Raw genomic sequence first — 19,317 nt, forward strand, 5'->3', positions numbered from 1 at the left:
TTCACATGCCGTTGACTACCTACCTGTGTAAATAACTAAAAATGCATTCAAACTACTTTTATCATCCATACACAGCATCTAGACAAAACAGACAAGTTTAGATGGACCATCAAATCTCTGGTGAGTGACAAGGGATTTTGACGACCCGTCTCGAATTTACAGAACTTGTCACGTGATCATTAGCACAAACTACTAATCAGTATACGCTATAAATGTTCCAAAAGGTCAAGGGATAGCTGATTCCCATTAAATTTACAAAACCATACCCCATGCATGAGAGTTTTGTAAGGGGACTTGGCATCACTTTAAACAGACTGCAGTTCACGTCACAAAGATGAATGTCATAACCATACTATACATACTCTCATTAGTAAACTTTTGTCGTTGCGGAGATGATGAGGGACGCTCTTTGCCAGTCTCAAAGCCAGAGTCTACATCGCAATGTGCAAGTGCCAACCGACCACCTTCATCTTCAGGAGACTCTGATGAAGATGAAGACTCTGCTCCCATAATTCTCGACTTGACAAACCCAAACCATGATAGGGTCGAGGTAGAGAAGCGCCAGTACACCAGATTAAGCCACCAACAAATAACACCAAAGCAAGGCTTCCATATCGCCTGTGTAGTCAACGATGATACCACTATATGGCAATCAGAAAATGATACAAGGTGCATAATCGTCCATTTCTACAGTTGCAAGACTTGTATCATCAGCCTCTGGCTAAAGGTCAAGAACGAGACCAGGATTGAGCGTCTTGAGAATGTGAACGGAGAGTGGAAGAATATCACACTGGAGCAATTTAGTGAAAAGGTCGGTGAGATTAACGAGACTGGTGCATTTCCAGAGTCCCCTGGGGGTCCGTTGCAGGCTTCCCCCAGCCTCTACGGACCTATTGGCGTCACGAACCCTTACCAGAGGACTGGAGGTCAATCAAAAGATGCAGCCTCTGCAGGTTCCTCAGATGCCTCCGATTTCATTCTTGACATTTCAAATCCCAATAGGTCCCTCGTGACCATGAGACGAGTAACCTCACCTACTGGAGTTACAAGCTCTGTGTTAATTAAAATTAGGGGCCAAAACATCATCTTTGTCGTAGAAGGCGACTCTCCCATTTGGACCGCCAGAGCTGGTGACGATTTCAGGTCCTGCTTCATCTACGAAAAGGAGGGACACTCTCCCATCATGAGGATCCATCCCGGCCGTATACCGAACAAATGCTTCGTTAAAGTCGGAGGAAGGTGGATGGACATCGTCAATGACGACTATGAGACGAGGTTTTACAAGATGGACAAGGGCCTTCCAGGAGACCTGCAGGAAGGCGAAGCCGCTCTTTCCAGCAGCGGATCACCCAATTGCTTTTGCGCAGGTATTTTTTGAATGGTACATATCTTATACCCAGAACAGGCAGAGCCAGTTGGCGCTAGTTGCTCCAAAGAGTCGCCCGGGAATGTGGAAGGTGACGACAAGCAAACCACAATATCACCTTTTGGAGCATCGACTCCGGGACATACTCTGGATATCGCGAATCCAGACGAGTCGCTTGTCAGTTTCTTCGAGTATTGCTACGACAGGATTCACAGGAGAATGATCATTCCGAGGAGGAAATACCCAGTTACTAGGATTCTAAACGGTCAGGAAACTGTCTGGGAAGGCGATGAAAGCCACAAATGCGCGCAGTGCATCGTTTACCTGAAAAACGGTCAACCTGACATTGCTCTCGTGGTAAAAATTTCACCTTCCGGAACCCGTGACGAATACTATGAGCGTATAAATGGAGAGTGGTTTGACTGCGGTGGAATACATGCAGAGAAGATTAGGGCAATGAGGACAATTGTTGAACCAAAGGGCGACATTGTCATGCGATTGGAAGACAAGGAGGATGGCGAAGAGAAAAAGGTCTTTTCGCTTGAACTATTCGGTGTACCATTCAGCTCGCATGTTCCAAATCCTGGCTACTCCGTAGTGGAAGTGAAGGATGGAGAAGAGACGCTCTGGAAAGCCTCTGGAGATGAAAGATGTGTATTCTGCGAATTGTATCACAATGAGCTGAGCTTCCCACTACTCCTCATTAGCGTAAATGATAAAAACTCAAAGTACTTTGAGAATATTTGCGGGATGTGGATGGCACTACCGGAGGAGGATTTCCAGAGCAAAATTCTCGAGATGAGCCTCTCTAGAAAACTATGCACAGAATGGTCCGCCGTACCTCCCAAAGATGAAGACTAGCATTTTTATAAATACAAATGGACCGCTCATTTTGTAATTAAACGCAGTAGAATGTATGGTATATGAACTACAAATCTGCTGGAATGATAAGTCCCGAAGAATGAGGGACTAAAGCGACTGAAAGGAGTTCTTCCGTCTAGTAGGTACTGGAGTATAACGGAAGGAAGAACGGATGAGGTGATCGGTGGAGTTCTGAGAATTTGTAAACTGGTTGATAGTCCCAAAAGGCTCACTAAAGGTCGAGCAAGAGTTCCTACAGGATGAGTAGGCCAACCAGCAATGGCATGCAGGTGTTCATCCACCAGAGGGTGAATTTCATGTCCACCACTTTCGTCTCTCTAGTGAGCATTTAGAGTACCGTACTGAACATTTCTCATAATGGTAACTCATTCCTCCATCTGCCAATGATAATGCAGAAGTAAGTCACAAGAATCTGGAGAATACAGGCTCCTATACTCTATGTACTAGCCACTCTCCTCTACTCACTAGGCTAATAGAGTCTTCATCACTCTTCTTTAGGCTCCCTGACTGTCACTCATACCCATGCTCCTCCTAGTTTAGCTGGTGGTTTTCACATTTCCTGAGTACAGCCACTGATGGTATACCACAGGAAAGCGGAGGGACGTTGCATGCACAAGTATCTGAAGCCTTTACCGACTACAGCACCAGTTTAACCTCACAGGTTTAATCCTTTGCCAATTTTAATGCGGAAACTGTAGGAATACGACGCTCCGTATCCACAAAACCTCCCAATTTGTTACTTTAATGGTATTCTCCCTTTTCATCCGAGTCACTGTCTAAATACTTTATCGATGGTTTTAGACTGTTTTTCAGTAAATTCTGGACATAAATACTGCTGGAGCCACCTATAGCCAAGGTCTAGGTCTAGACAACCTTCCCACAAACTTGTACTCTCTGACCATTTAGGTGTACAGCTAGAGTGCTACTTTTACCCTTTTGGTACCAAAATAAAGTGTTATGAGCCCAGAAAACCTTCTTCCTTGACCCCTGTGCCATCCATCCCACTTCTTCCTCCTCGTTTTCCCATGGTCACCAGAATTTTCGGATGTGTATAGACTAGGCATAATCTAAAAGAACGAATATACTCCTCTGCAACTGCTGGTAACAACGCAAATGGTTTGTTCCGGGGCTCTCAAGAGTGACCATGTTCCTACCATATTTCTGGAGGACCCTGACAGTCTGGCAGATTCACAGTTGGTAAAACTCCTGGAATGAAAGAGACCGAGCTCTTTACAGACCATAAACCCCGGGTCCTCGGCCAATTAATCGCCAAACACTCCGTCTATCCGCCGTCCCAATGGGGTCTTTGCAGGAATAGACATCCTCTTCCTTTCGTCTTTTGTACAGACTAGGGTCATAGACAGGGTCATAATAGTCTATAATTCCGAATTCTTGCAAACTATATGGGAGCAAGGTCGTTGGGGAAAATGAGGGTCCTAATACTACTCTATGCATTCTGTCTGGTTGGATTAGGTTATTGCGGCGATTGTGTGCCTCCAAAGGACAGTTATTGTGATACTAAGCCAGCCACTCAACCAGAGGATGGGTCTACTCCCTCATCTGACCTAGTTTCCAAGGTTGATGCCTCCCTCTTTGACATCGAGGAGACAGAAGAGAATGGCATAGAGGTCCTCAAGTTGACCGCTAAGGAAGGCACTGTAGCCAAAAAACTCGAGTGCGATGAGGAAGTAATCTGGAGGAACTATAGAGGTTCATGTTTATCGGCCAAAATCTACTTTGATGAAGGTAAACCGGAACTGGCAACAGTGCAGTATAGGGAGAATGGCGGGGATCGCACTCTCTTTCTCTACCGCGATGGCAAAGAGTGGGACTCAAACGAGAAGGTATATGAAAGGAAAATGAAGGATTTGATAGAGAAACGCAAGCATAGAAATCCCGTTATTCTTGATCTTACCGATCCTGATATGACAAAGATGGACCTTTGTGGAGGCAATTCCTACGGAGTTTCCTTTAAGGAATACTCCCCAAACGACGACTTTTACATCTCTGCCGTATTATACGGCAAGGAAGAAGTCTGGGAAGCCTTTGGGGTGGAAAGATGTCTGGGTGCCAGGATTTCTACAAGGGGAGATTCAATGCTCCTCGCGTTGGAGGTCAAGGACGACCAACAGAAAATTCCCAAATGCTTTGAGAGAGTAGACGGAAGCTGGAAAGAGATTAGACTTAGGATGTTTAATGCGAGACTGCGAGAGTTGGAAAGGGGAACTAGACTTCGTTGCAAACTCGACCTACTCCGCCCAGACGAGGATATGATACAGAGCGTTATCCGTGATAATGGAGGACTTATATGCAGAAAGTACTTTCCAAAAGACTGTCCAGAGATCGAATCTGTTGTATTTCTCAAGGATTTACTCTGGGATGCCTCTGAAGGCGATACATGCACGAGTGTAACTGTAGTGGCAAACGGGGACGTAATTCTCCTAGACATTGGATTAGAGGACGCTCCAGTAGAAGTCAAGGGATTCAAGAAAGTAGGCGACTCTTTTAGAGAATTACCGACGGAGGAATGCTTCAAGAAGGCGGAGGAAATAAAGAAATTATTCCCCAACTCTGACCCATTCTCGGAGGAGATTCAAGAGTCCAAACCAACGAGTTCATTCGTCTCCAAGGTCGACTCATCCATATTCGAGGTAGAGGAAGTTGAGGAAGACGTTATGACAGTGCTTAAACTCACAGAAAAGAGCGCCAAGTCTACCAACACGCTTTTATACGACGGCCAAGTCGTTTGGAAAGGCAGGTACCCACACGACTCTTGTTCCTCAGCAACCCTTTATATAAAACCAAAGGGACCCGTAGGAGCTCTATATAGATTCAGGAGAGGTGAAAGACTGATGGAAGGATACCGTAAATTTGCAGATGGAAAATGGACTGCAGTCAGCGGCGCCGAGTTTAAACAGTTAATGGAGGAAGATAGAACAATTCTTTCACCCACTAAAGATACCGGAAGTGTCATTCCAACTACTTTGGACATCGCTAAACCGGACAGAAGAAACGTCGAGGTCACTGAGGAAGAAGGCGAGAACGGAGTCAAAAACAAAGACTATGACCCCGTGAACAGTAGTGAGATGATCTTAGCCGTAGTTGAGGCAGGTACAAGCGTCTGGAATGCCAAGGAAGGGGAGAGATGTACATTTGCGACACTCATAGCAAAGGGCTCCGCAGCTCTCCTTGCCCTGGGAATTCAGACCAACGGAGTCTCCAGCACATTGTACTTTGAGCAAAAGGGCAAGGAATGGAGAGATCTTACAGAAGATGATTATGATAGGAAGCTTCAGGAAATGAGAAACTCTGCACCTCCATCAGCAACTCTAGTGTAGTTCCCCTGGGAAGTCCACCACCCTGTGACCTCCTAACAACCCGTATGTATAATACTTTGTCTCTGGAAAGCAGTACTGTAGAAAAAATGTCCCTACCCTTGGTAGGAGGTAGAAGCTACTCTTTGGATTTAACCTGACCTCGCATGCACACTGGCTTCTGCATGCGTTACAGGGAGCAGAGGCGCTTGCATTCCCTGCCAAAAGGTCAATCCATCGTTTTAATCGCCACCGTACACACCAACTAGGTGGTCCATCGTAAGGTTTAGCTGTGTGTTTGTATTATGCGAGCGTAGTATGTGTACCATGAGCGCAGCGAATGGGTGGCTATGTCCATAGCAAAGCAAAGGACTGGCGAACAGAGGGAGCCTAGAATAGTAGAATCGCGTACGCTCCTACTTCAAAGGTGTCATTATGAGCCTGGCTTCTCCCTCTTGTACAGCGTAGAGATCACCATTGAGTCAAGAGCGTCAAAACGAGTACGATGTATATCTACCAACAACCATTCAAAGCTATACAGCTCTCCTATGTTCGCCATATAGACTCCATTTAGCAGTAGAATATCCTTGCATTAGTTTTCTAGCGACCATTTGGGCTCCCATACTGTGTATACTCATGATATACTACTTAGGCTCCCAGAGGTCGCAGAGTCCCTCATTCTTCGGGACTTACCATTATACCTACTCCGTAGGATACTCTGCCAGCTCACACATTCACTACTTTGCAGTCCGCATTCATTCCGCTACGCTCCACTCATTGCATTGACGTATAGGGGCGTTGGTGGGTCCTCCCAAGGGCCACCACTTGTACCTGGCGTCTCTGGGTGCAGTGCAGGCTCTCGGAGCTCCTGCATGGGTCCGTTGCGATATTAGGAGCGGTATTTTGAGACCATGCATCCGAGTTGCCGGTTGGTTTGGTCGGAGGTGAAAATTCCCCCCAGAAGAAATTTGCCCTACGAAGCGACTGGTTAGTGAATAGACATACGAAAAATGAAGATGTTGTGGACGTTTTTGCCGTTATCGTTTCTTAGCGTTTATGTGAGTGTTGCTAAGGATGTGGCCAGCTCGAGCGGGTTGGGTTCTCACACATCGCTGCTTACTCTCGACCTCGCCAACCCCGCGGAGAAGGACTTTGGCATTTCTGTCAACAAGAGCGACCATGTAGTCATCAAGACTTTCGCTGCCGCCGGCGGAAAGGGCATCGGAAACGTCGTCTTTGACGATGAGGATGTATGGAGGGCAGAGGCCGGAGCAGGCGCCTCCGCCGTCAACTTTTACACCAGGTACGGCAAGGCCATGCTCGTTGAGGTTGTGACTGGCAGCAAGCGCTTGCCCAAGCTCTTCTTCTTTGAGCACCAGGGCTTCAACTGGATCGAGGTCTCAGAGGAGGTTTTTTGCGGAGCACGCAAGGACCTTTACAACACTGCCATGACCCCAAGGACCATTGACATTTCCTCCCTCGACATAGCCTACCCAGTTGCCCGCGAGGAACGCCAAGGCAGCCTCCTCTACAGAGAGTACACTCCACTCGAGGGTGAGTACTTCTCTGACCTCTACGATGGCAAGACCCACGTCTGGGACATTAGAAGCTACCCAAGGAAGCTTCTCAACCTCTACGTCTACAGCTTCAACGGCGAAGCCGCCTTGTTGCACCTCTACTTCAAGGAAGGCAGCACTGAGGTCGCCTCCAACGATAGGAGATTCAAGTACGACTACTTGGCAAAGATCGATGGCGCATGGGAGCCCGTCTCCTCAATGGAGTTCTCCCGCAAGTACAACCTCATGAGAGATGGCGCCAAAAAGACCGTCCAGGGTGACCTCACCGTAGACGTCTTGGAGGTTGGCAATGCCGCTGTCGAGGTCACTCTCTCACCAAGCGAGAAGCAGCCATTCTTGACCTTTGCCCCTCTCTCCGAGACCAAGATCACCAAGGTCGTTGAAGGAAACACCACCATCTGGGCCGGCAACACTACCTCCTGCGTCTCCGCCTCCCTCTTGTTCAAGGAGGAGAAGCCCATCCTTGCCAAACTCGGCATTGAAGCCGGAGAAGAAGAAAAGGAACTTTACCTCGAAAAGAGAACCTTTGGCTGGTATCCAATTGCCAAGGAAGCATTCGATGCCAAGGTTGAGGTGGCCGGATTCGCCACTCTTTCCATTGTCACTGTTGCTTTAATGTTTGCCTTTGGTATGGAATTTTAACTTTTTTCTCTATGTAATGTACGCAATGTGTAGAATGTGTCTTGAGCATAGCGAAAGAGTCCCGAAGAATGAGGGACTAGAGCGACCATAGGCTTTAGCCGAAGGGAGAAATGGTCATCTACTTTCACTCCAGTAGACTCTTTAATGGACTCTTCAGAGGACCTTTTACCAGTAGGATTCTTCACTGTGCAAGTATGACTACAGGGAGTACTGAAACAGGTGACCCACCGACGTCGGAGACTAGGGAGTAGATCACTATGGAGTGAGTGTAACGAGTGGAATAGTGATGCGAATTCATCCTCAGATGAATGAGTTACCATTAGGATATGCCAAGCATCGAGTTGTCTAATCCACCATAGGGAAAAGGACCATTTTGAGATGGTAGGAATGGAGTCCAGAAGGAGTACTGGACGACCGTAGGGAGTCTCTAGAAGAATAGATGAATGAGTTACCATTAGGATATGCCAAGCATCGAGTTGTCTAATCCACCATAGGGAAAAGGACCATTTTGAGATGGTAGGAATGGAGTCCAGAAGGAGTACTGGACGACCGTAGGGAGTCTCTAGAAGAATAGATGAATGAGTTACCATTAGGATATGCCAAGCATCGAGTTGTATAATAGAACATAGCAGGATAGGAGCCTGTGTATTCATTGGTAGATGAATGAGAGTATACCATAGGTGGATAGAGCATTTCATCGGTAGTTTCTTCTCATCCTCAGTATTATGACTACTACTCCATTCTTATAGTCTCTGTAGTGATCATTTAGGCTCCATTGATTTAGCATAACCCGCCGTTTCACAGCTTGTATGGCTCCCTAGTCTCTGACGTCGGTAGGTCATTCTTCCTTCCGTTTCACTCCAGTAATGACCTTAATCCTACTAGACGGAAGAGCTCCCGTTGGTCGCTCAGGCTCACTACGTTCACCATTGCTCATTCTTAGGGACTCGTTCTCCGCTCTGCTCAAGACATTGCATTCCATTTGCACACCACTTGGTCCATAGACCCAGGGGACCCTGACCTTCTTTACCACCTACAAACGATTCAGAAACCTACCCATCTACGATGATACCCAATTTAACCCCCTTGAAGGAATGGCTGAAAAGTGTAGAGTTAGGAATGAATAGACAAGTGTGGGGAAGGAAGAGAATGTAACGGAAGTTTTACACGCTCCGATGGCACATTTGACCGTTTTAAAATCTCGAGAGAATGTCTGAATGGGTAATGCCTCAGTATGGATTCCCTGGCGAGCATGTGTGAGCCATTAGACCCTCCCATTCAATCCTTACTCATTCCATCCCTACTGCTAGATTGTCTGTACAACTCTCTTTCAGAGTCTCACATTTTCACCTATTCCTTCACCATCAGCGTCCTGGTATTTTCTCGCATTTCCGTCCTCTAGATAATGGCAGGCGTTTCATTCTCTTCTTCTGTGTACGGTAGAGTAGTTGTACCTTCCAGTGTCATCGGATCATACACCTCCATTTTCGGCCTTTAGTCACCCACTTTTTATCATTGGAATGTTACTGACGATTTAAAGCCCGTGCAATTGCCCAGAGTAGTTCCTCAGTTTGGCATTGCCCTGCATGCAGAGCCTTTATAGATCCATATGTATGATTAGTCGTGAACAAAGACTTGAAGATTTTAAAATGTTAGCGACTAAACTGCATTTATCCCCAAGATCAGAGATTCTCTGGCCGAGGGGATTGTATAATGAGAATGAGAGTTTTGCGGAACTCGATCGTGAGTCGAGTAAATTTAATGTGTAGTATGTCCGTAGCATAATGCGAACTACGAAGTAGTGAGTATAATGCCGTCGATGGCATAAGCCAGAGGTAGCATGGGTCCCGAAGAATGAGGAATGGCGAATGCAGTGAGCCTAGAGAAGAGTAGGATTAAGGTCATTACTGGAGTGAGCTCTGGCGAATATACGTCAGTATAGGAGCTTATGGAGGTGTAATATTCTCCCATATATACTCCATCTCTCTCAGTATTCATCCACAGTGAAGTAGTACTCCATTAGACCAACTAGCGAGACATCCAAAGACAGTATGTTCAATCCAAGAAGAATCATTACCACGAGGTTGATGAGCAGGAGGAGCTTCAAGATAAGGTTGAGTAGCAACAGTAAGAGAAAATGGATCAGAAAGATGTTGAATTTCGGTAACTTCAGGAGCAGTAGGAAGAGTAGTAGTTCCAGGAGCTACTTCTTCAGAACGTTGTGTTTGTAGTTTTTGTTTTCTAAGCTTCTCTTGAGAACAGTCTTGCAAGTCACTATTACTATCTCTTAGTTCACCAACAAGAGAATTCCAGTTGGCGCATTCGGTAATATTTTCTGGTATTATACCACTGAGTTCAGGAGCTTTCGTCCAGTTTTCATCTCCATTACCACCCTTCTTAAACCACTTCCTATCAACACTAGGATCTCCACCTTTGACGTAGATTAACTCTGGGTTCTTACTATTACCCGAATAAACGGTGTATATGTCTACTGGATCATTTCCAGAAGCTTTGAGACCAGGAATCTTTATTCTCTTTATTCTATTCTTTTTATCTTCACTACTTGAATCATGCTTGATAGCTGCCAGTGTTGTACCCAAAATTGAGTATTTTTTGACTGTAAGATTCTCTGAACCCAGATGGTGGCGGCTATGTGGATGATTAACTGACACTGGCTCAACAGAGACCTTACTATGGTTTTTATGACCATCACAACAGTGTAACTTTCCTGTCCCGTATGCATCTTTTGTGAGTTTAACGGTAACTGCGTCATTACTATAACAGTTGAGGTCATCTAGTTTCTTTTCAATAAGCTCGCCATTTGTTGAGAGATCATGTTTTTCAACCCACTTATTACCATCACTATTCTTATAATACTTAGTTCTATTGCCAGTGTCAGTGGTGGTAATTCCCACCATGAGAACCTTACTAGGTAGACCCCTACCACCATTCTCATGTTTCCAGTAGTAAGCAGAAACAGAGAATGCCTTTCCATCGGATTCAGGGGGAGGAATCCCTTCTAATTTTTGACTACCATCACCTAGTACTTTTTCAAGTATGAATTGTCCTCCATTAGAAGCCTTATGAGTGTACCGGTAGAAGCTAGGAATATCATCAGATCTTGTAACGGTAATTTTAACAGTCTTACCTCCGGAAGAAGTACTTGCTTGATATGTAGTAGTATCTTGATTTTGATTATACTTGAGTTCAATGATTACTTCTTGTTGAGTCATTATTACAAGTGTATCATTACGGTATTCTCACTGGCCTAATCTCCTCCACACTCACCATTCTTCAAAACTATGAAATCCATGAGAGTCTCAATGCAATACCGTCTAGTCATGCATCCTCTATCACAAGTAGCTCACCGTTTGGCAGTATGGACATACTCTGCCATTATAGAGACTCTAATGACTCCTTATGGGATCCATTCCTACAAGCTCAAGACGGTCCAAAGTCCAGAATAGGGAACTCCTCCACAGAGCCTTGTGAATACCTAAGCTCATATACTCTGTATACTCGCAACTTATCCTATATCCACTTCGCTCATAGAGTCTTCATTACTCTTCTTTAAGCTCCCGTTGGTCGCCCATTCGTTACACTCATTCCATAGTGACAAACTCCCTAGTCTCCGACGTCGGTGGGTCATTACTACCTCTGGTAGTACTGAGAAGAGTACTCTTTTAGGCTCCCAGAGATCGCCATAGAGCTCCTGTTAGTCGCTCAGTCCCTCATCCTTCGGGACTCCGTCTAACGACGGTGTTCGCTATTCCAAAGCTCACATTACGGACATCACACCCTAACATGTTGATTGACAAGTTTCATTGCAACTTTAATGTCATTGGGGCAGATGATGTCTACTCCAGCCTCAATGTGTAGCCTATAGTCCTCTTCTAGATCTGGAGACTGACACCAGTAGGTGAGTACTGAAATGTCTTCCCTGTGGAGTCTTTCTACGAGGTGTTTGAGGGCGTCCTTCCCGGTCTCTGGGTCTCCTCCGAGGAGTCCCTCTCCTTCGATCCAAAAGTCATGTACCACGTTTACAAACTTTGCCTTGTAGCTCTTGGCGATTTCGATGATTCGTGGTACGCTGCAGAGCGCCGTTTTTTCATAATTGAAGAGGACACCCAGAGAGACATTTGCGGGGAGTTTGTCGACAAGTGGTCTCAGAATATCCGCCTTCATCCTTCCATTTGGCCAGTGTTCGAGCTCACTCTCGTGGTGTGGAGAGTCTGGGCTGAGTTCTGGTGGAACCCATGTGAAGGACGAGATCATAACGTCGAGGTTGGGATATCTCTCGAGTATTTTCAGGACCTTTAGACCCAGCTCTGGCTTTGTTCCCTTGAGCTCAATGTTGTATTTGAGTTTTTCTCCATACCTATCGAGTACATGCTCAAGTTTTGGCATGTGTTCCAGACTCCCATCCTCCATTCTCCACGGGGTGTTGTCGCTCACATAGTCCGCAGTTATCCTCTCCCTCTGTTCCTTTGTTAGCCCAGGAAACGTCCTCTTTACTTCATCAGCATTGCGACCTTTAATCCACGGCATTTTGACCACGAGCTCCTCGGGAGGAATGGTGAGGTTCTGGCAGGTTACCTCGTCAGGAATGACCTCCGTCTTCCCGTCTACCAGCCGCAAATAGTTGTAGTTTATCCTACCGTCCGGTTCCCCTCCATGGCACAGGACAATGTCGTCCAAGTCGGTCAGATAGACGTCAAACTCGACCCCGTGTGACCCATACTCGACCGCCCTGCCAATGGACGTCAGAGTGTTTTCAGGGTACTCTGAGAGAGTATGGGCTATGCTACAGCCAACGCCTCGGTGGCCGTAACAAAGCGCTGTCTTGTCCATTCCCTGTGAATGAAACGAATGGACAAAGTGCGGGGGGAATAAGGAAGAGGAATTGTGGACGAGAGGAAGAGATGGACAGAGAAGGAAGAGACTATGGGGAATGGAGGCGACGCCGGAGGAGACAAAAGGAGTGGAATGAGAAGAGGAATGGGTGTTATAAAGGGAGAATGCGAGACTTTATTTTATGGTGACTCTGGGAATGGGCAGAGAATGGAAATGTGTGACCTCTGAGACCCTCATATCGACCCCGGAGTTGCGCCAGCCTCTCTACTACCCATCGATAGGCATTTAGATGTGCTCTCTGTCCTTTTCCAGAATGAATGGGTATATTACATTCCAGATTGACCACTAGACAGGAGAAGAACCGCTCCAATGAGCCAAAATTTGCAGCTTGTCTACTATTCCTCATTCGCCTCTTGACTGCTCCATGGGCATTTTCAGGGCGAAATTCGGCAATCATGAGCTGTGAATACGAACTACGGAGTAGTGAGCATTGGCGAGTATACGCAGTATCGGAGCTGCAAAGGCGACCAATGGGAGTCTGTGTATCTCTAGAGATATGGCAAGAGTGGAACCAAGGACTATGTAGTCTTACTGGATTATCCGCAGAGATCATTCAGATGACTGCCTTGATACTCATCTTGTTCTGTGGACGCTCTCTCTGACGGTGAGCTAGTTGTGAGGGAGTCTATCTCTACTGTATGCTCCCTTTGGTCGCATTGAGATACTCATGGACCTCAGAGTTTTGAAAGAGCATACTCTCTGAACATGGAGGATGAGTGCTGGAGTGTTAACGTTAAATGTAAATTGTCAAGGACCAAAATGTGATTGTCCAGGTAATGATAAAATACCTGGCCTAGAGGTCAAAAAGGAGACTAATATTGGTGGCGTCACTAACTTCATCAAATATACACACTATCTTGAAGGACGCACCTTTAAGCTTAATACCACACTCAAAGATGGAAATCAAATAATAGGAGGTTTTGCAGCAAAAAGGGGACAACCTGTGGAGGCCGTTAAAGAAGTTTCTGTTTACTACTGGGATGGTAACAACGCAAAACCAATCCTCCTTGGAATTAAAAAGGGTGAAGACACCAAGTACTATAGTAAAGGCAGTTCTTGGTTGCATACTCCAGTAGCTCATCTGAGTGAACAAGAAGCTCTGGATGAACATAACTGCCAAAAGAACAATGCCGTTGTATTTGATATAAAGAATGCTCACTCAGGTCATATTCTCAAAGAGTATAAAGCTAATTGCATGAATAAGACTAGAAAAATAGAATCTGAAACTTCTCCTAATCCTCCAGGAAGTGAATATATCGCTAAAGCACATATCATTCGTGATAATGATAGGGATACAAGAATATCTAGAGTAACTTACAACGGTAAGCCCACTGATATTGATCCTACTAAGCACGGTCCAGCTTCTCAAATAAGGCTATACTCTTATCCTGGTAGTGATAGTGTACCACTTATGATTGAGTTCAAACCATCAAACAATAGGATATCTAGATGGTTTGAGAGTACAGATCAGAGTGGTAAGGAATGGCTGGAAGTTTATGACAGTGGCAATACATTCTATGATAATGTTGGTACTCCACAACCCACTTCAAAGCTTTCCGAAAAGCTCGATGAGGTATTATGCAAACGGCATGATAATGTTACATTGGATCTATCCTCTTCTAGAACTAATGGATCATATTGTTGTGGTACCCATAAAAGTAGAGTCAATGTTAGCGAAGGATCAGTTAAAGTTAAGGGTGAAGGCAATCTTTCTACTAAGTACTACAAGCATTCTATGACCCCTGGTACTCAACTCGCTGGTATCTACTATACGGTTGGAGGTCAAAGGAAGAATATAAAATTACACGGATCACGATTTCCAACCTCTGTAAATAATGTTTATGCCTTCTACTGTAAAGGGGATAGACCATCACTCATGTATGTTGATAGTGATAGTGTTATGACCAAAGGTTGGTATAAGGAAGGTAGTGGAGAATGGAGATGGACACACGCTGGTACAAAACCAGAAAATTTCGAGAGTAAGGACCTTGATTGTAAACAGTGGCAGAAACTTAAGAAATATCTAAAGGATCATGGTTGTGGTGGACTGCTGGATTGTCCTGAGGGTTCTAAACTTGATGAAGGAGAACTAAAAAAAGAACTCGAAAAGGAAGAGAAAGAAGCAGTAAAGGAAAGAGAAAAGAAAACAAACCAGCATCAACCTCTTTTTGCTATTCAAGGTAGTGCCGGTAGAGGTAGACAAGCTTCTGATCCAGAACCTCCAAAAACTAAAACTGATGAAAGGCCCGCTTCTCATGATCAAACACAATCTGAAAATACTATTAAACCTTCTGAGGGTCCACCTTCTCGGTAACTTCAACCGGCTAGTCTTAAACTTGCCCCTGTTGGTGATGCTAGAGTAGGCCTTGGTGGAGAAGCTCAGGCTGGTCGTAATAGAGGAGTTGGAAATAGTAGCTGGATAAGGCCATTGGGTTATCTCTTTAGAGAACTTGGAGGACAACTACTTAACAAACTACTTACAACTTCTCTTGAAGAATCTGGAACCCCCTCAAGTACTGGAAACTACGCTGGTCCTAATACTCCTACTCCTCCTAAAACCACTCCACCTACTACTACTCAAGGACCTGGATTTATAGGACCTACATTTCCTATTGTTGGTACTAAAGGTAGTTCTGGAGCAGGAGTCACCATAAAGCTTGACAGTAGACATCCTTACTTTGAATATGAAAATGGTGGAGATATGGTTAATATTACTTCTTACCACAACCCTCCTCTTGTGAAAGGATACAACGCTTTTCAACACACTTATAGTCACAGAGGAAAGAGCTTTAGAATAAAAGACTTTACAGTTGGAGGTACAAGTCAGATATTTTCCCCAGGAGTTACACCTGTAGAAGATGTTAAGAGTGTAATGGTATATTTTTCGAGTTGTGGTAAAGAGGGTATTCCTCTCATGCTCTATTTTAAGGACAAGGATGGTCATAAATGGTATGAGAACATGAACAAGGGTGATGGGTGGCATGCTTCCCGTAAACTTACTAAAATCCCTCCACATAAAGCTTACAGAAATGGTATTCTTAAAAGTGCTTTGGAGAGAACCAAGCAAAATCTTGGAATTAATTGTGGAACCACACCAGTATTCGAGTTGGAAAATACACAAGGAGAAACCGATTATATAGAGGATAGCTTCTTTGATAACAACTATTTTGGACGTTCTCAGAACAATCCTACTACTGCTAGTCTACATAGTAGTGGCCCTCCTACTCCTAAAGCTAAACCTCCTGATTCTGCTACTGATGATAATAAATCTAGAGGAGCTGATAGAGATCAACTTGGTCAAGAACCTGAGGAACCTCAACCTACTATTACTACTCATACTGAAACTCAAGCTCCTGCTCAAGCTGTTACGGGCGTTCTTAAGAGTGCTGCTGGTTCTGTACTATGGACAGCGTTTGGCTCTACCTCTAGTACGCTTAATCTAATGACACTCTTGGGAAGTCTACGGAGACCCTTGGGTTAGACAGATTTAGGAGTCTATGGAGATAATCTAGAGATACTAGCTTGGATACTGAATAGTTGGTCTTACCTTATCATGGATAAATACTGAGGAAGATGGAGTATACCAGAAAAATCCTACACTTCCTGATACTGCTAATCTCACTCCATTCATTCCATGAATAAGAATCTGCATGTATCATGAATTTAGGGAATTAAGTCTATTGGTCTACCTGCTTCTAAGCCAGTGGAGACCTTTCGAGGGCTACTAGAAACTGTTCCAGGGTCTTGAGGACTTCGTCTCCATCCTCTTGGTCCCTGGCAATGTCGAGGATGAGTTCACTAACGTCGGACTTTACCATGGCACGGGTTTGAAAGTGGCCTAAAAAGTGTCCAAGTGCCTTTTCAATGGCTTCTGATGCATCCTTCTTTTTAGTCTTTTCAAGTTCCTCAATATCCTTTGTGATTTCCTCAACCTTTTTAAGAATCTTCTTGAGTATCTTCTCATACTTTTGTTTGGACTCTGGTACAGATATTGCGTCCACCTTTGCCTTGGCTTCTTCATACAACTTTCTGGCACCCATTTCAACAGCCTTGGACTTGGCAAGCCACTCGTCAAATTTGCCGTCTTTACTGGCTTCGTACTTTTCTTGCCTATCCTCTATGGGCTTTGCCTTTTCTAGACTAATCTTTTGCTCTAATTTAGCCCTATCTCTTTCCCTTTTCTCTTTAAACTCCTGTTCCTTTTCTTTTAGAGTTTGAGCCTCTTTAGATGGCAGACTTTCTGGTGGAACAGTTTTTGGAGGTGTCTTTTCTGGTTCTTTTTCTTGTAAGACTTTATCCTTTTGCTCAAGGTCATGATCCTTTGGCTCCTGATCTTGGGATTTCGTACGAGGTTTTGGTTTCGGGCTTCCCGGCGGAGTAGAACCCTTTTTTACCGGAGATTTCCCTGGCCCGTCAACACTTGTAATGCTTGTAACTGGTAACCTGGGATCGTCAGAACTAGTTATCAGCTCAGGGCCTTTAATCTCTTTATCAGTCGCTTTGGGAGAAACGATCTTGTTCACGATGGTAACCCCTTTTTTCTCGGTTGGAGATTTCTTGGGACTGGTTGGACTCTTTGGTGGAGTTCCTGGTGTGGCCGTACAAAGGCCTAGTAGAGTTGTGAGTATGATGAGCTTCATGTTTCGCTGGAATGTGGAGCCCCTACAGATCCTGCATGCAATTTATTTTCCTCCTCGTCTCTATCGCTGAAACGTTCTATGGACTATTTAATGGGTAGATAGCCTCTATAAATAGTCAAGATATGTAAAGTCGTAAAATATGGCAGTGATGGATCTGATGAGGGTCGAGTACTGAACATGCCACGTGTCCCATTCCGTCTCCAGAATGACCCAGGGACACTCTATAGATGAATGGGTCCGTCTCATACATTACAAGAGTCTTTGGGGGTCATATAAAACTAGGATAGACATCACAGAAACCCTCGTTCAGAATGAGAGTGAGGGAGTCATACGACCGAGGGAAGGATACAAGAGCAAAGGAGACTCTCAAGGATGACATAAAGAGTCATAATGACTAAAAACGGAACGAATTCTAGGATTAAATAGGGAATACTAAACTACAAAGAACAATACAAAGTGGAAAGCCCGTTAGACAGGACCTTGTCATGGGACAAGGAGTGGGGAATTGTTTGCAATTATTGAATGACATGCAGACATTTGTGGAGTTTATAGCGCCGTAATAAATGGTAAAACGCTTTATAATTCTTTAAAATTTCACCAGAGACCTGTTATAAAGGCTGAGAGAGAATGAACGGCGGAACTGGAATGTGTAGAGATTCACCAAAGTATGGCACACACAGCGATTTTACAAGAGCTACATGCGATGATGGTTCTCGTAAAAGTATAAGCTATGAACATCTCTATCAGAATGGGCATCGTATAGTCAAGCGTGACTTGAGCGTTAATTTGGGTCCTCTCAGTTTCAAAATTGCCAATGGCCAGAAAGAGACCAAAGGTGCAAGCACTGGAAAAATTGTAGGAGCGAGTATAGGGGCCATAATTGGGTTAATAATCCTCTGCATTTTGATTTGGAAGTTTTGGCCCCTGATAAAGAGGTGCTTTACGAGAAGACGGAGACGCACGTAACGACCCGTAATTCTTTATCCCTTGAACTCCGTGCATTCATGTTTAACCACCAGCCTATTTTGTGCCTGTAGTGGAGTTTAGAGAGTACCGTGAATGGAGTAGTCTATCGCTCATTCTTCCAAAGGGACAATTATTCAGCCAGGTTGTAGATGGTGGAGTCAGACTATAGCTTACCATATTAGTGACGAAGCATCAATGGACCTATGAGGGAGTACTAGAGTCCACGGAAGACCGTGACCCTGAGGATGCCAAGGGGGCACAGGCACGCAGAGATATGCGGGTGACCAGACGGCCGTATGTACCCGTCTCTCTTGAAACTCATATAGCGCAAACCAAGAGTCGTTACAGTGCAGCAAGAACCTCACCCATGGTCTCCCAGAGCAACCCATTCTTATTTTTCATGGTTGCACCGTAGACCGTCTAGAGCACATTTCCCGTTCCATACGAGTGCCTACGAATTCGTACTCGCCATCATTGTTACCCTTCAGTAACGAGAGTCTAGTGATGGTAAGAGAACCACCCATCTACTGGGCAATGTATGTGCACTGGATGGATTCATTCTCTATGAAGATGTTGTCTCCATCATTCATTCTTCTTCATACAAACTGCATTATCCGTCTTTCTTATCTACATTATACAACTCGATGCCGAGCATCTCATAATGGTTAGACATTCATCCATCTACAAAACCTTGTGAATACAGAGACTCCTGTACTCCGTCTACTCGCCAGTTCTCCTATCGCTTCGCCCATAGAGTCTTCATCGCTCTTCCATCTGCTGATAAATTCTCATGGCTAATCATCATGACTATCCTTCCCTCAGTCGTCCTCCTAGCTCCACCACTCTCATCTCTCTAGTGACTACTTAGACTACCATACTGAACAGTTCTCATAATAGACCATTCCTCCATCTACTAAGGAATACACAGGCTCCCTACGATCGCCTATGCTCCTATACTGCGTATACTCGCCATTACTCCCTAGTCTTCGACGTCGGTAGGTCACCTGCTTCGGTCT

General features: G+C 44.9%; 7 protein-coding genes across 7 annotated transcripts; 4 read left to right on the plus strand and 3 right to left on the minus strand.

The window, feature by feature from the left end:
* Positions 1–334: 334 nt before the first annotated feature.
* On the plus strand, positions 335–2,227 carry BEWA_046140 (hypothetical protein; the record flags this gene model as incomplete). The annotated part of the gene is made up of 2 exons (XM_004831545.1): positions 335–1,367; positions 1,401–2,227. 2 exons carry the CDS (start codon positions 335–337, stop codon positions 2,225–2,227), a joined length of 1,860 nt encoding a protein of 619 aa, XP_004831602.1.
* Positions 2,228–3,675: 1,448 nt separating this feature from the next.
* BEWA_046150 (hypothetical protein) lies at positions 3,676–5,586 on the plus strand (the record flags this gene model as incomplete). Its single annotated transcript, XM_004831546.1, has 1 exon — positions 3,676–5,586. One exon carries the CDS (start codon positions 3,676–3,678, stop codon positions 5,584–5,586), a length of 1,911 nt encoding a protein of 636 aa, XP_004831603.1.
* Positions 5,587–6,543: 957 nt separating this feature from the next.
* Positions 6,544–7,795, plus strand: BEWA_046160 (uncharacterized protein). The gene has a single exon (XM_004831547.1). It carries the CDS (start codon positions 6,573–6,575, stop codon positions 7,779–7,781), a length of 1,209 nt encoding a protein of 402 aa, XP_004831604.1. The 5' UTR covers positions 6,544–6,572; the 3' UTR covers positions 7,782–7,795.
* Positions 7,796–9,775: 1,980 nt separating this feature from the next.
* BEWA_046170 (hypothetical protein) lies at positions 9,776–10,699 on the minus strand (the record flags this gene model as incomplete). Its single annotated transcript, XM_004831548.1, has 1 exon — positions 9,776–10,699. The coding sequence occupies one exon, from the start codon at positions 10,697–10,699 to the stop codon at positions 9,776–9,778; it is 924 nt and encodes a 307-aa protein (XP_004831605.1).
* Positions 10,700–11,573: 874 nt separating this feature from the next.
* Positions 11,574–12,632, minus strand: BEWA_046180 (conserved hypothetical protein; the record flags this gene model as incomplete). The annotated part of the gene is made up of 1 exon (XM_004831549.1): positions 11,574–12,632. The coding sequence occupies one exon, from the start codon at positions 12,630–12,632 to the stop codon at positions 11,574–11,576; it is 1,059 nt and encodes a 352-aa protein (XP_004831606.1).
* A 775-nt stretch (positions 12,633–13,407) lies between these two features.
* On the plus strand, positions 13,408–16,176 carry BEWA_046190 (hypothetical protein; the record flags this gene model as incomplete). The annotated part of the gene is made up of 2 exons (XM_004831550.1): positions 13,408–15,005; positions 15,141–16,176. 2 exons carry the CDS (start codon positions 13,408–13,410, stop codon positions 16,174–16,176), a joined length of 2,634 nt encoding a protein of 877 aa, XP_004831607.1.
* A 214-nt stretch (positions 16,177–16,390) lies between these two features.
* On the minus strand, positions 16,391–17,335 carry BEWA_046200 (signal peptide containing protein; the record flags this gene model as incomplete). The annotated part of the gene is made up of 1 exon (XM_004831551.1): positions 16,391–17,335. The coding sequence occupies one exon, from the start codon at positions 17,333–17,335 to the stop codon at positions 16,391–16,393; it is 945 nt and encodes a 314-aa protein (XP_004831608.1).
* Between the last annotated feature and the right edge of the window lie 1,982 nt (positions 17,336–19,317).

Source organism: Theileria equi, assembly GCF_000342415.1.
Source record: "Theileria equi strain WA chromosome 4 map unlocalized gcontig_1105316255041, whole genome shotgun sequence".
NCBI lineage: Eukaryota > Apicomplexa > Aconoidasida > Piroplasmida > Theileriidae > Theileria > Theileria equi.